The sequence below is a fragment of the Callionymus lyra genome, chromosome 6 (assembly GCF_982586985.1).
Source record: "Callionymus lyra chromosome 6, fCalLyr1.hap1.1, whole genome shotgun sequence".
Taxonomy (NCBI): domain Eukaryota; kingdom Metazoa; phylum Chordata; class Actinopteri; order Syngnathiformes; family Callionymidae; genus Callionymus; species Callionymus lyra.
This window is the reverse complement of record NC_141823.1, coordinates 34,475,741-34,492,507: the sequence shown is the minus strand read 5'-3', so window position 1 is coordinate 34,492,507 and position 16,767 is coordinate 34,475,741. Positions and strand designations below refer to the sequence as shown.

The window sequence follows — 16,767 nt, the reverse complement described above, 5'->3', positions numbered from 1 at the left end:
AGATAAATTGAAGCAGATCAAGTTAATGTTTAGCAGCGCTTGCTACAGTGAGATTTTTTGTGTGTCAAGATAAAGCAAGAAAATGAAATTGTTGACAATTTTGTTCATGTGTCCAAGTCGCAAAGATGAAATTAGAGCAAAACATGTGTATGTTTGTCTATTTTAAACCAAGTCCCGGAGTGAATCAATATCTTGTTGGTAACCATGATGTAAATGAAGCTCTCACAAAGGTCAAAGTAATCTACGCAAGATGTCAGAGTTGAAAACCGTTGTGGGTAGATAGAATAAATGTTTGTTGAAGTACACATAAATCAACATATATTCTTTGTCCGTCTCTGTGATTTAGTTAAGTTATGTAAATAATGCCCCAATACCTAGGCTTACTGTTCTTGTTGATACATATATACATTATCGGATAGAATAGAATATGAGAATTACTTTTAGTCTTTTTGTTCACATTGTTTGCAACAGACACTTTTCGGTGCATGTAACTTCAAGTAATTGGTCATAGGTTGATATTCAACTGTCTTTATCATGTCAAACCACATCCTTTTCTCAAGGCAAAGATCTGCATTTAAAGCTGCTATATTTGGCCGCAGTGCCCTGGTGCTGTAGATTGACTAAAACATAATCCTTCTAAAATACAAACCATAATCAGTAATCTTGCTAATTAATATTTCATTAGAAAAGCTGTAATGAATATTTTCTATATTCCAGGCCATGTTTAAATAAGTCATTTGTAAAGGTGCACACAAATATCATCTGGTGTAGTTTAAATTGTTTACTCTATATAGATTATATAGGTTATTACCGGTGTATAACTATTTTCAATTCAGGAGATACATACATTTTACAATAATAACATAGAAGAAGCAAACATGGCTTCAAGATCAAAGGATCCATTTGAATAAAAGCCATGGAATTGTTAAACATTGAAGCTTTTCATGCAGCTTTATTTATATATCAGTTAAATGTAGTGTGGAATTCTTCACAGCATGTGGAGATGATAAGTATGGCAGCTGATCATTTTTGGTTTGTCAGCTGAAAAAGGCAAATGAGAGCACAAATGTGTTTCTTCAATCAACCTTTTTTTTTTAGGAAAGTTGATCCTAGACATTCATCTCTTTTGTCATCCTCTGATGTCAGGTTGTAAATCATTATAACAAATCCCTCTATATCTGTTCTTAATGGTGGGATACGATGAATTGATGCTAACAAAGTAGAGCTTCATTTAGAAAAGGCTGTTTGAAGCTCGTCTTTTTGTGGCAAGGTAATGATCTGTGACCCGTTTTGTCATTAAGCCAGTAAATGTTAGCAGGAGAGATCATTAAACATAACAACACATGTAAGTTTTGTTAAAGTGTGACTGTTATGTTCTTGTCGTAGAATGTCAAAATTATTCTGTGCCCTTGATTTGTTTGAGTTCAAAAATTAAAGTTTTTTTCACATGTCAGATGGAGAATGTTGGAGATGGAGGTATGAAGTAAAAAGAGAATAGAACCATCAAATGCTGGATGTGATGAATGACAGCATGGCGAGGATAAGTGTCTATAGATGCTGATCAAGATAGTCAGTCGGTCGGTCAGTCGGTCGGTGCTTTCTAGACCAGGGTCACAAATCGCTGTAACAATCAAAAACAATACACAGTTAAAATATATACTTTAAAAGGCAGAGACAAACACAGGGATCTGAATCAAAATGTCTTTTTTATTTTGCCTTAAATATAACACAATTTTAAATAATTAATATTTGTAGACCAGGGTCACAAAGCGCTCAAACAATCAAAACAAGTTATTTGACTTCCTAAATGTTAATGCTATTTTAAAAAAACGTCAACTGAAATTTACACTTATTTATTTCACTGTTGATTGAAATTTACTTCAGTTCAGGTCTGACAGTTTTACATATGAATGTATTAATGTAAGTATATAAACATGCTTATGTTTATAAAGAACAGGGTGATACAAGTACAGGGTGAGACAAAGTTTGTTGTACAACCAGTCAAATGATAAATATGTCCCAAAAACATTTATTTTAAAACATGTAGTTTTGCCATGTTTAAAACATGAAAATCTCTTCTTTTCATTTTTTCCTGGTTTAAAGATGCAGCGTATTGGTAATACTTTTGGAGAAATTAGGTTAGTTTAGGTTAGGTTAGGTAGAACTTTATTGTTATTGTTATCTTCAATTCAAATTGTATTTCAATGTTCTTCTGTTATATTTACTCAAGGATTGGTTGTGCAAACACTCTTTATATCAGCACATATATTGAGTGTAATTCTCTTAATAATAATATTAAAATTGAAGCGTATTGCCACTGAGAGGACATTAATGATATCAAGTTCTTTAGGAAAAAATAAATTAAAGGGAATTAAAGGGAAAAGGTTAGCATTTTTAGTATTTTAATTTGCCTGAATGTCAGTTTCTTTCTTTCAAAGGTTCGCGATTGAATTTTCTGTCCTGTCTGTCTTTTTGTTTAACAGGGTGATGAGGTCCTTACTGTCATCAAAATGAAAGCACAGTGGCCAGCTTGGCAGCCACTTAATGTGTGAGTATTTGCTCTATTATCGTTCACTCTCCTCCACACACCTGTCAAGGGAAGAGCAAAAGCACTTTTAAAATCGAAGGCAAAATGAAAATGATTTTTCTCACAAGTGACTTAAACTCACCTGCCTGCCTTCACAATAATTTATTTTTCTTTCAAGGTTCTTCTGTGTTCTCCAAAGTGTGCTGTAGAACAAACCTGAGTGGAATTGGTTTTGAAAGCTTTCATTAATGATGCTACTTCAGATGATTGTTTGATGGTTGTCCAGGTTTTATCAAAGAAAGAAATTATGCAATTGTTCAACAGTCTGGAAGAGTCAATGAGTCAGTGTTGATGGTAATATTGTCTATCTTCTTTTAACTCCTTCAATCCAATCTATTCTTGAGCCAAACCTTCTAGATAGGCCTATAAACAGCCCATATGACACAACACAAAAGTGAGATGTCTTATGTCGTTTCTGGCTACAATCCCTGAGACATTATCATATGACACTCTCAGGACTTGCCAACATGAGGCAGTCTCTTCATATTAGTATTATAAAGATGACTTAAATGATGATGATAAAGATGATGGGTCTTTATTTTCAAAATGTTTAAGCTGTCGTTTAGCGTGAAGTCAAATTATTTAAGTGTTTATACGCCAAATATTCTGCTAATATGCTTGCGGTGTATATTCTCCACTGATACAAATTTATTTGATCTCTTATTCATGAGGGGAACAAGACGCATGTTGCATCTAGAAGCTCTCTGTTTCTTTTCCCCAACTGTGCAGTTCATTAAATGTTAACAAAATATAAGAAACTACTTCATGAAATGATAACTTATCATAAAAAGAATAAAAAGGGACTGGTTTGCAATTCTACAGCCGTAAAAAGAAAAAGAAACTTTGGTGACGTGGATGTTGTACTAAAATTATAATGGTCTTTTAATGAGAACCACTGGTGGGTAAATAACTCAACAGTTTTTTTGTATTTAAAAAAAACCCTTAAAAAAAGAACTTGAGCTAATATTATTAGGTCTTACTTCTTTTTTAGTGGGGGCGATGTTTAATAGATAAGATCTAGGTCAAAATTCTGTTAGCTCTACTAAAAGCCTAATTTAAGTCTAACTTTCACTAGTGTTAGTTGGTATGAATGTAATAAACAAATAAAATACAAGTTTAATTTTGCCATGTTTTCATGAAAATCTCTTCATGGACATTTTGTTCTGTATGAGTGCATAGTATCCAGATTACTTTTAGAACAATGATCTTTGATTCAAATCGTATCTCAATTTCTTCTTCCATATGAAGAAATGCCATAACATCCATTTTGCAAAAAATGTCATTTAAACATATTGAGTGTAAATCACAACAGAGAAGGAAAAATAATAATGACACGTCATAAAAATATTGTTGTGGCCAGTTTAAGACACACCTGTGCAATAATCATGGTGTCTAATCAACATCCTGATATGCCACACCTGGGAGGTGGGATGGATTATCTCGGCAAAGGAGAAGTGCTCACTATATCAATATTTAAGGGAAATGGTCCTTTTGTTTTTGTAGAAAATGTTTTAGATCTTTAAGTTCATCTCACAGAAAATGGGAGCAAAAACAAGAGTGTTGGGATTATATTTTTGTCCAGCGTATAATAATAATAAAAGAAAGCATATTTATAATAATAGGGCATAATGTTATTTCTAAAAAAAAAACGTACGAACAAAATCCATGGCCACACATCATCAGTAGGGTAGAGCTTCACCTTTTAGTGGGGAGAAGCATTACCAGTCCGTGTATCCGCTCAATTTTTAAAACAAAACACTATTGCCGTTGAATTACACTTGACACAGACTATAATATAAACATCACCAACCACCATAGAAGAGATTTTTACATTAACTGGATCATTCATTGTCTGTGTGAGACGTAACGGACCTTCTCACATAACTCCTCGAGAGATCGTCACAAACACATTCTTCATGGGGCGGAGCTCTGGTGCGGACTTGGTGACGCTCCAGAGTGACAGCATTAATTATAACAACACTGACCACACATGAAGCCGTTATAGAAGTTAATCAAAATATATTTACTTAATAACATTTAACAAAAAGCGCTCCTTAAAGGAGGATCAAACAAACATGAACAAAACAACGAATACCCGCGACACCCCACAGTCAAATCCCCCGCGATCAGTGTCCAATGTTCAAGTCCATTATTGTCCAAAAAAAAGGCCGCGTTAAGTGAATCCTAGGTGAACTCCCCCCGGTGAGGCGCAGAGACGCAGGACGTCCCGCCGTGAAGTCGCGTTTATCCGCGCAATCACTGTGTTACCATCAGGTGGAAAAAAGCAAACTACTCATCCGTGTTGCCGGCGTGATGAAGAAAGAATTCCCCGGTTGAAGGACACGGACAGTTTGTCCACCTGCCTCGGGCTTTTGTCGCTGGTTCCTCTCGTTCCTCTGGTTCCCCAGGTGTCTCCACTCACCTCTCACTTCCCTCTCCCCTCCCCTCAACCCCTTAAAAAAACGCCCCCCCGATAGTGCCTCCATTTTTCCACCGCCCAGACCACCGCAAGACATTCCTTTTCAGAGGTGGAGTATCTCAACTCAGGACCCTGAAGAGCTCGGGAAGCAAAGGCGATTGGTCTGTCTTGACCATCAAAGGTCTGGACAAGGACTGCGCCCAGACCCACATCACTGGAGTCACAGTGCACCTGGAAGCAGAGATGGGGATCTGGTTGGGCCAACACAGGCGGGGACTGCAACAGATCCTTCAGTTGCTCAAAGGCCTGTTGACATTTAGTGGACCATTCCCACCGGACGTCTTTCTTTTTAAGATGGTTGAGTGGTGCTACTATGTCAGCCAAACGAGGAAGGAACTTATGGTACCATCCCACCATCCCCAAAAACCTTAGGGCTGTAGGCTTTTAAGGTCCTTGGGGGCTGGAAAAGCAGAGATGGCCTGAACCTTTTCCCTGTCCACTTCTACTCCTTCTCCGGTCACGACATGGCCAAGGAAATGTAGAGTTGTCTGGAAGAGATGGCATTTTTTTATGTTGAAGGTCAGGTGGGCCCGGTGCAGTCTCTCAAACACAGCCTCCAGGTCTTGCAGGTGTTGTTCTTTAGTCTTGGAAAAGATAATGATGTCATCTATGTAAACAAAGCAAGACTTTCCCTGTAATCCTCTCAATACAGACTCCATCAGCCGCTGGAAGGTGGCTCCGGCGTTCCTCAGTCCGAATGGCATGACTTTAAATTGGAACAACCCCATGTGGGTTATCATGGCGGTCTTACGTTTGCTTCCTTCGTCCATTACTACTTGCCAATAGCCACTTTTTAAGTCCAATGAACTAAAGTATCTGGATCCCTGCAACGACTCCAACACTTCGTGGACCAAGGGCGTGGGATAGGCGTCATGGTGTGTCTTGGCATTGACACCGCGGTAATCCACACAGAAACGTGGTGTGTTATCCGGCCTTGGGACTAAAACCACTGGTGAGGCCCAGGCTGACATTGATGGTTCTATAACCCCGTCTGCCAACATCTTTTTTAATTCTTCCTCTATCACTACTTGCTTTTGAGGAGACACTCAATAGGCTCTCTTCCTCACTGGCACCTCGTCAACGGTCAGGATTTTGTGTCGGACTAAGTAAGTCGTGCCCTTCTTGAGGGACCAAACCGAAGTCCAATTCTGCAGCAGTGGCCTGACTACCTCAGCTTGGGAATTCATATAAAGTGCATTGGTCTTTATCTCTGGGAGAAGTTCCCTCTCGGCCATGTACAAGTGAATTGCTGCCCCGGTTGGTTGCCAGTGCAGTGATTCCCTTTCCTTTAAAAGAGAAATGTATATTCTTTCCCCCCCGGTAGGCTGTACTTCTGCAGGTGGGGCTTCAAAACAATCTGACTTGCACACAAATCAATGCTGAGGATTAATGGCATGCAGAGCTGGTCATCGTCGAGCACATGGATGGCCACAGCAACTCTAGAGTCCTGCAGGTTCAACATCAGGATGGTTTTGCCCAACGCCTTGCCTCCTTGACCATTAGCCATAATGAATCGGGGTATTTCACTCTGGCCCAAACACTCTTCTGCATCTTTAATACACTTCCACAAAGAACTACTCATCAATGAGTGAGTGCTACCCGAATCTAGGACTGCATCCCCCTGAGCGCCCTTAATATGGACAGGAACAACTAATAAAGAGGGCCTCCCTGAAACCACCCCAACTTCAGCCCCAGCGCCCCTAGATTGGCCTGGTTCTGGCCTTCTGGACGATCTTTTAGGTGCGTTCAAGGAACCTGCTTGCTGAACTCGATTCCAGTAGTCCTTTGAATTACTCCAATGTCGTTCTATGAGTGAGCCAACTTTAACCACTTGTTCTACAGTGGAGACGATCCCACGCAAACCGCTAGCCAATTTTGGTTTACAGGCATTTAGTATCCTGCGCACAATCTCCTCTTCAGGCATCTCCGGTCTCCATTTTAGACAAAGTGCTCGATGGTCGTACGCAAAGTCTCTGAGACACTGAGAAGGAATTTGGACATTTGAGCGCAGATGTTCCTCAATCTTTGCCTGGAAGTCGGTGGGCAGGAAAGCTTCAAAGAAAGTCGTTTTGAAGCTGACCTAGTCCGTTATTTTGTTTCGGGCCGCTAGCCACCAGCTACGTGCAGGACCCTTTAGGACAGAGTTTAATGTGCTGACAAGTTCTAGCTCACTCAATGGCCTGAGCGTCCAAAAATTCTCACATTGATCTATAAAATCAGTGACATCCACTGAGCTACGGGACTCTCTTCGAAGTGTGGAAACTCCATCCGGATAGGTAATATCTTGATACCGGTGGTTAATTGGGGGTGGTGCTGGAGTAGAGACATCCACCGGTCTCCATGAGATGCGAGTTTTATTAAGGCTGGATTTTAATTCATTTTTCCACAATTCGTCACGCCTCTTCAAGCAGTAAACAATAGTTTTGTCATGATGCTCTAGCTTGGCATCAATATAAGCTTGATCACCTGCAGCCACAGCATCTAGGGAAGCTCTCAGACCCTCCTCACGGCCTAGAGCACTGTCCACCACTTCCCTCAGGTGGTTTTCCATTGCATCACATCTTTCATGCAATTGTTGAATTTGTCCGTGATGGAGAGGGAGCTCGTCTTGGTCGTCAGATGTAGTCGGTTGTCCACAGCTCCTCAAGTCCTGCCTGTCTGACTGTAACATGGCGGAAAGCGTCTTTTTCTACTGACCGTATGTCCATGTCTAACTCACTAGGAGGAGATGGAAAGTGCTCCTCAACCAAGGAGTCATCCCTGAGAGAGGTCTGTCTATCAGTGAAGGACATAATTTTCTGATAATGAAAGAATTTCTAAAATGAGATTATGGTATTTTTAGAAACGATACAGCGTTCAAAATACTTTGTTTGATCAACTTTCAGCGAACCAACTTAGAAATTCTTAATTATTGTTCATAGAGTCAGAATTATAACATTTACAAACACAAACGGTCATAAAAAAGAATCCCCGCAATTTAACAGGTTTACAAAACAATTTTAAATTACTCTCTTTTTTACAACAAAATCTAAATCGCTACACCAGAATGATATCCTCCTTCCCCATACGGGCCACCACTATGTAACGGACCTTCTCACATAACTCCTCGAGAGATCGTCACACACACATTCTTCATGGGAACTCTGGTGCGGACTTGGTGACGCTCCAGAGTGAAAGCATTAATTATAACACTGACCACACATGAAGCCGTTATAGAAGTTAATCAAAATATATTTACTTAATAACATTTAACAAAAAGCGCTCCTTAAAGGAGGATCAAACAAACATGAACAAAACAACGAATACTCACGACACCCCACAGTCAAATCCCCCGCGATCAGTGTCCAATGTTCAAGTCCATTATTGTCCAAAAAAAAGGCCGCGTTAAGTGAATCCTAGGTGAACTCCCCGCAGAGACGCAGGACGGCCCGCCGTGAAGTCGCGTTTATCCGCGCAATCACTGCGTTACGATCAGGTGGAACAAAGCAAACTACTCATCCGTGTTGCCGGCGTGATGAAGAAAGAATTCCCCGGTTGAAGGACACGGACAGTTTGTCCACCTGCCTCGGGCTTTTGTCGCTGGTTCCTCTCGTTCCTCTGGTTCCCCAGGTGTCTCCACTCACCTCTCACTTCCCTCTCCCCTCCCCTCAACCCCTTAAAAAAACTTCCCCCGAATTTTCCCGCCATACAAATTCACAAACACAAACAGAATATATAATAACAAATTTACAGAGCATCAACAATAACCAAAAACATGCTTGTATATACCATAATATATATATATATATATATATATTCCTTGTGACATCTGGTATGTTACAAGACAAGTGCAGAAACGCATTTCAAATGGACGGAGCTCAGGTGCAGTCCCGCTGACACAAAGTGACACAACTTAATGAAGGACCATTTAGAGGCAAATATATTCATCATTCTTTGATTTTTAATAAACTGAAAGTGTTTTTTAATGGCGGTAAACTGTACATCAACAGATTGTTTTAAAACAAATGAACAAACATGATCAACCCAAAAAAAGAATATCAAAGTTCTCATTTCTATGTCCAACCTTAGTCTGAAAGAAAATGGTGATCAAAGTTCGGGTTTGCTATATCCAACAGGAAAAATCCCAAAAGAAAGATGAAATGAGACTCCGTACCGATGTATGTTACTGTGTTTTATTTATATATATACAGTATATATATATATATATATATATATATATATATATGCCAAAACATATTTGGCATCTTTGTACACAGCATTTTCAAAACAGCTGTTGTTGGCTATCAGAATGTCCACATGAAATAATGTTGGAGGGAACGAGCCTGAGGTTCAGATATAATGGTGAAACAAGAGGGAGAGAAGGCCTTCGTGGAAGACGTTCTGCTGGTCAAGTCAGAGTCTCAAATCTTACACGCATTCAGTTTCAATGTTGTTAAAAATGAATAAATAAGAAATGGGATTTCAAGTTTCAAGTTTTCAAACATTTCATACTCTCTTAGATTAATTTTCTTCACGATGGCTCCTCATTAGCCTCTATGTCATATCTCTATTAACCAGAGATCTTAAAGTGTTTTTGTTTTTTATGTTAGGAAATATTATAGAGTTTTTGACAAAAAACAACTCTAGATTTCCAGTCTCTTCATTACTATCAATCAATGGATTAATGCGTGAACTTGTGTTGTTTGTCTGAATGCTGAGTTACACCTTTACCTTTTATGTGTTTTATACTGGAATTTCTACTTTTCAAATACAAAATTCATATCAGTGGTGGTGAAATGATCTCTTCTCTTGGTTTCTTCTACAAGGACAAATTAATGGTGATGAGACTCAACTGCCTCTGGGAGTCTGTCAGCAAGACAAACTCAAGGCCAATGATCCATTAGGTACTTCCTAATGTGTTCTGTTTGCCTCATGACTAGTTCTAGTAAACAGTTTAAAACTAAAGGTGTCTTTAAAATGTTATATTTATGCAATGCTAGTTATTGCTGTTTTATTCCTAGAATAAAGACAATAAATGTCAGGACACAGTATCAATGTCTAACATATACAAAATAAGAGTGGACCATTAATAATTTGTCAGATTCTTGTCCTTCCAGTACCTTGAAAATTGTGTTTTTTTTTACCAATTACATATCATAATTTGAATGAGAATGTGATTGCCACTAATTTAAAACGAAACAGGTTTTTTTTTGTGGTGAAGTGGTATTACAGTTTATTATTACAAACTTTCAGAGCTATTCATGGACAGGCTCCTCCTTACATCTCTGATCTGATCTAGACTTACACCCCAGCTCGGGTCTGAGGTCTGTGGATCAGAATCTACTGATGGATCCTCGCACACGGTTCAGGACCAGAGGAGAGAAATCCGACCAGGCTGTTGCTCCTGAGCTTCGGAACGATCTTCCTCTCTCTTTGCGCTTGATGGACACTACTGACTCCTTTAAGAAACATCTTAAGACTTACTTATTCGTGCAGGCTTTTCCCTGATTTTCTGGGATACCTGTGTTTTTCTCTGTGTTATCTTGATCTTTTGGGTTTTATTTTTTTGATTGTTTAAGCGCTTTGTGACACTGGTCTAGAAAAGCGCTAGATAAATATAAATTACTTACTTACTTTTTTATCTTCTGGAAATGTTTCTCCTATTTTATTATAAAGTAATCTTAACTTTTATATCTAAAGAACATTCTCATTCTCAGACGTGCTGCACCTTCAGCAGAGTTCTCAGTGGACCGAACCAGGCACCTGATGTCCTTCCTGACCATGTTGGGGCCCAGTCCAGATTGGAACGTAGGTCTGTCTGCTGAGGACTTGTGCACCAAGGAATGTGGTTGGGCACAGAGGGTAATCCAAGACCTGATACCCTGGGATGCTGGGACTGACAGCGGCGTGTCATATGAGGTCAGTAAGACTTAATAACAGGTATATGGTGAGCTGCTGCCTCAGTCATATGTTTGTTTGTTTTTTGCGAATATAGTTATCTCAAGACCCTTTACAGTTGAAGAAAGACTATAGTGGAGAAAGGAAAAACAGATCCCAGGAATTCAACAATGAGTAACACACATTGTGGTGTTGGCGAGGAAAAAATTCCTTTTAGAAGGCAGAAACCTCGAGCAGAACCAGACTCATTGTTGACGACCTCCTGCTGTGACCAGCTGGGAGGAAGGATTGGGCTAAGAGAAACAAACTAATTAATTATAGGCTTTATCAAAAAGTAAGGTTTTAATATTGTTTTAAAACATAGAGAGGGTGTCTGCCCTCCAGACTGAAGCTGGTAGTTGGTTACACAGCAGAGGAGCTTGAAAGCTGAAAGCCCTTCCATATCTACATTTAGAGATGTGTGGTATAACTAATAGATCTGAGTTTAGGGATCGTAAAGTCCTAGAGCAGGGGTGGGCAAACTCGGTCCTCAAGGGCCGCAGGGTGTGCAGGTTTTTGTTCCAACCGATCAAGAGGACACATTTTGACCAATCAGGTGTCTAAGGAGTGTAATCAGTTGATTAACAGTCAGGTGTTGCTTGTTTCAGCTGAAACCTCATTGGTTAAAATGTGAATGCTTGATCGGTTGGAACAAAAACCTGCACACCCTGCGGCCCTCGAGGACCGAGTTTGCCCTCCCCTGTCCTAGAGGGTTGATAAGTTTGGATTAGATCTTTAATGTATGTTGGTGCTAGACCATGTAAGGCTTTATAGGTTAAGAGAAGGATATTAAATTGTATTCTTAATTCTACTGGAAGCCAATGTAAAGAGGACAGTACAGGGAAATGTGATCACGCCTCTTAGTCTTAGTCAGAACACGAGCTGCATTCTGAGTTCTGAATGAGCTGAAGAGTTCTGAGAGACTTTTTAGAACATCCTGACAGAAGAGAGTTACAATAGTCCAGCCTGGAGGAAACAAATGCATGGATGAGTTTCTCAGCAGCATCTAAAGGAAGGAAGTGCCAGATTTTTGAAACGTTACAAAGGTGGAAGTAGGCAGTCCGCGACATTTGTTTTACTTGTGGGTTAAATGATAAGTCCTCGTCAAAGCAGACACCCAGATTCTTTAGAGTGGTGCTAGTAGCAGGAGCAAGTCCATTCTGTAAAGCTAGATCATTAGTTAATGATTGTCTGACACGTTGTGGGCCAACTAGTAGAACCTAGACTTGATATCTGTAATACAGGACTGTAGTTGTGTTAGCTGATTTCTTTCATCTGGCTTCATTGACAAGTAGTGTTGATTAGAGTAGAGTAGGATTTAAACCAGTTTAGAGCAGTTCCACGTATGCCTATATGGTTTTCTGATCTCTGTAGAAGAATTTGGTGGTCAACAGTGTCAAATGGAGCACTGAGATCTAGAAAAAACGGATGGAAACACTTCAAATTGATCATTGTCATGGAGATAATCACAGAGCTGAATTGTAACTACTTTCTCCAGAATCTTAGAAATGAAGACAAGATTAGAGATAGACCTATAGTTAGTGAGAACCTCTGGATCAAGAGTGGGCTTTTTAAGCAGAGGTTTAATTACTGCAACTTTAAAAATCTGAGGCACATAGCCGGATGTTATTGACAAGTTAATAATGTCAAGTATGAAAGTGCTAAGTAAGGGGAACACTTCTTTAAGTAGCCAGAATAGGATCCAGAAGACATGTTGTGGACTTTGAAGAGGAAACAATTGGGGACAGTTGTCGAGGACTCACTGGTAAAAAAGAGTAAAAATATATATCAGTTATAGTGTCTGTGTCCGGTGAAGCGGAAACGGTTGTATTAGAAGAATTTTTTCATTAAAAAAGTTCATGAAATCACTGCTACTGAGATGAGGAGGGATGGACTGCTCAATGTACTGATGGCTCTGTGTCAGCCTGGCTACAGTGCTGAATAAGAACTTGGGGTTATTCTTATTAGCTTCTTGGCACTTTCAGACAGACATCTTTTGAGAGTGCTCCTGCTCGGTAGACTTGGGTCATTTAAGATAAAATCAAAGGTTATTAATTGATGGTCAGAGAGAACTGAATTCTGAGGAGAGACAATAACATTTTTAATTTCAAGTCTGATGCTAGGACAAGATCAAATGTGTGCTTAAAACAGTGAGTCGGTTCATGTATATACTGAGAGAAACCAAATGACTCCAGGATAGAGTTAAACCTGTTAGCTAAGCTATCATGGACCATATCGACATGGATGTTAAAGTCACCAACAATAATAACTTTTATCTGATTCATCAAGAACTCAGGGAACTCAGACAAGAATTCAGAATATGGTCCAGGAGGACGATTGAGTACAGCAAAGAGAAGTGACTGACCTGATCTCGAGGTTGTATTAGATATGCCAAGTATAATACTTTCAAAAGAGTTGAAATCAGATTGTGGTCTAGTAAAAGTTGACAGACATGAGTTTATGATGGCTGTGACTCCACCTCCTCGACCAGAGCGTCGAGGGCCATTAAAGTTAATGTGGCTGGGTGGTGTTTCATTCATTTAAGGATACGTAATCATCTATGGACAGCCAGGTTTCGTTAAAGCAGAATAAGTCAATGGTTTTATCTCATATGAGTTCATTAATAAGTGCAGCTTATGAGGACAGGGATCGGATATTCAACAATCCACACTTAATTCTGCTGTCCTGCACAATAGTATATATTTTAATTAGATTTGAATTAGACAACTCTTCTACTGCAGGCATTTTTTCTTGGTTTTATTAAACGGGGCGGATTCACCGTCTCTATGTGGTTAAAGGCAGGTGACTGCTGTGGTAGAAGTGCAGAAGAGTGTGTAAGACTAGATAAACTTTATTAATCCCTCTGGAGATCTCCTTTGGGAAATTGTTAATTGGATTAGAAGCTATTGTGTCTTACAATTTTCTTTAGGTAGTTCTTGTAGCCCTGAGCATCACATCAATATAACTTCCATAGTAGAACAGGATAGGCTGGTTTGTTCTGCACAAAACAACACACAAAAATAGAAACTCTTTTCTAATTTGAAGCCTGCAGTGTCAAAGCAATTACAGGCATTTTCTTTAACCATGTTCTCTCCGGCCTCCACCTCCTGAACAACCTTCTATTCTCGCTTGTCACCTGCAGTCATCACATTCACTCTTTGACCTTGTTATCACATCACCTTTACCCCGCACGTCTCCTTGTATAATGTCTCCTCTCCTCACAAGCTGCCAAACCGCATCATTTCAGCGACGACACCACCCCTAGATCTCCTTTCGTAGTCTTGATAGTCTCTGTCCCTGGTTTGCAGTGTTGTAAGTAAGTAAGTAAGTAATTTTTATTCGTACAGAACCTTCGCCAAACCAGGGTCATAAAGCGCTAAACAACAAAACAATACACTTTAGATGGTCAGGACAACACAGTGACAAAATATTCAAGAAAAAGCCTGCACAATTAAAAAAGTCTTAATATGTTTCTTGAAGGAGTCAGTAGACTCCATCAAACGCAGAGGGAGAGGAAATAGAAATAGAAATAGAAAACGTTTATTCATCCCCAGAGGGGAAACACAATTTTACAACAGCAGCAGCAGGACAATGAAAATAAAGTGCATGGAAAAAAAGAAATAGTAAAAGAGATAATAAAATAAAATAAAATAAAACGATCTTAAAAATATACAAATTATTTACAGTATTAGAAAATTAGCACTATTAACAGAATAAAATAAAGTAAAATAAAAAATAAAATAAAATAAAATAAAATAAAATAAAATAAAAATAAAATAAAATAAAGTAAAATAAAAACAAAAAATAAAAACACACAAGAAGAAAAACACACTACGGATTAGCATCAGGATATTTAAAGTAGAGAGTTAAATATCCTGACACCAGTTGGGATGAAGGACCTTCTATAACGCTCCGTCCTACACTGGGGTTGCCTGAGCCTGCTACTGAAGGAGCTGGCCAGCTCCTCCACGGTCAGGTGCAGTGGGTGAAGAGCGTTGTCCCTGATGGAGGATAGTCTGGAGAGTGTCCTCCTCTCTCCCACCTCCTCCACCGAGTCCAGCGAGCGGCCCAGGACAGAGCTGGCCCTCGTGACCAGCCTGTTCAGTCTCTTCCTGTCCCGGTCCGTGCTGCCTGCTCCCCAGCAGACCACAGCGTAGTGGATAGCAGAGGCTACCACGGAGTCATAGAGGGTCCTTAATAGTGGTCTGCACACTCCGAAGGACCTCAGTCTCCCCAGGAGGTGGAGGCGACTTCGGCCCTTCTTGTACACGGCGTTGATATGTGTAGACCAGTTCAGTTTATTGTTGAGGTGAACACCCAGGTATTTGAAGCTGTCCACCAGCTCAATGTCCGAGCCCTGGATGCTCACCGGTTGATGTGGTGGGGACTTTTTCCTGAAGTCAATCACCATCTCCCTTGTCTTACCGGTGTTTAAGCAGAGGTAGTTGCTCTCACACCAGTCGACAAAGTCTTTGATGACTGACCTGTACTCCAGCTCGCCCCCCCCAGACACACAGCCCACAATGGCCGAGTCGTCAGAAAAATTCTGGGGGTGACAGCTGCTGGAGTCATAGGTAAAGTCCGCCGTGTAGAGGGAAAAAAGGAAAGGTGACAGCACTGTCCCTTGAGGTACCCCGGTGCTGCAGATGGTCACCTCAGACTTGCAGTCCTGCAGCCTCACATACTGCGGCCTGTTGGTGAGGTAGTCCATCGTCCATGCTGTCAGCTGTGTCCCAACTCCTGTGTCCTCCATCTTCTTCCTTAGCAGCGCCGGCTGGATGGTGTTGAAAGCACTTGAGAAGTCAAAAAACATGACTCTCACAGTGCTACCGGCGGCTTCCAGATGAGACAGTGCCCGGTGCTGCAGGTAGATGACGGCGTCATCCACCCCCATCTTTGGCCTGAAGGCGAACTGCAGCGGATCCAACGCAGAGCTCACCGTCGTGCGTAGATGGCGGAGTACCAGCCTCTCCAAGGTCTTCATCAGATGGGAGGTCAGGGCGACTGGTCTGAAGTGGCTTGGCTCCTTCGCGTGCACCGCCTTGGGAACCGGAACCACACAGGAGGTCTTCCACTGGACCGGGACCTTCTCCAGTTTGAGGCTCAGGTTGAAGATGTGTGTGACCAGCTCACAGAGTTGATCAGCACAGTCCCTGAGCAGTCTGGGGCTGAGTCCATCTGGTCCAGCAGCTTTCCTGATCTTCAGTCGCCTTTATTCTCTCCTCACCTGTTCAGATGTAACAGAGAGAGGTGGCTGTGGGGGGTTGGGCAGCTGAGGCAGTAGGGCATGTTGGAGATGTTTCAGAGTGTAGGAGCAACAGCCTGGAAGTATTTCTCTCCTCTGGTCCGGAAGCATGTGCGAGGAACCATCAGAAGATTCTCAATTTACTAAGCAGTTCAGCCTCTGGGACCCAGTTGGTTTAAATGAGCAGTAAGGCTGAATGTCATCAGCAAAAAAGAGCAGAGAAACATCAGGACATCTTTGAATCATTAAACCAAGGGAATCAAGTACAGCAAAACAAAAACTGAAACATTTGACTTTTGCTCTTAACGTGTGAGTCAAACCAATTTCATCTTCTTGCATAATTAAGCAAAAAGAAATTATGACATTCTTTCACCTGACAGTAAGTACAAATTTTTCTAACACTGCATACACATCAACACATTCTTGTTAGCATCATTTGCATGGATTACAACTGTGCTCCATTTACTCCCAAACAAACCAGAGTATGAATCAATCTTATATTTAATACCAGTAAGATTAATACATCTTAAAGTAGCTCAG

The 16,767-nt window shown here is 40.5% G+C and overlaps 1 protein-coding gene across 1 annotated transcript in view; it reads left to right on the top strand.

Annotated features, from left to right (window-relative positions):
- Nucleotides 1-16,767, top strand: part of spon1a (spondin 1a) — a 69,051-nt gene that overhangs the window by 30,913 nt on the left and 21,371 nt on the right. Inside the window, exons 7-8 of the mRNA XM_087792921.1 lie at nucleotides 2,484-2,548; nucleotides 10,763-10,964. Coding sequence (XP_087649047.1) covers nucleotides 2,484-2,548; nucleotides 10,763-10,964 — 267 coding nt within the window. The remainder of the gene's footprint in view (nucleotides 1-2,483; nucleotides 2,549-10,762; nucleotides 10,965-16,767) is intronic.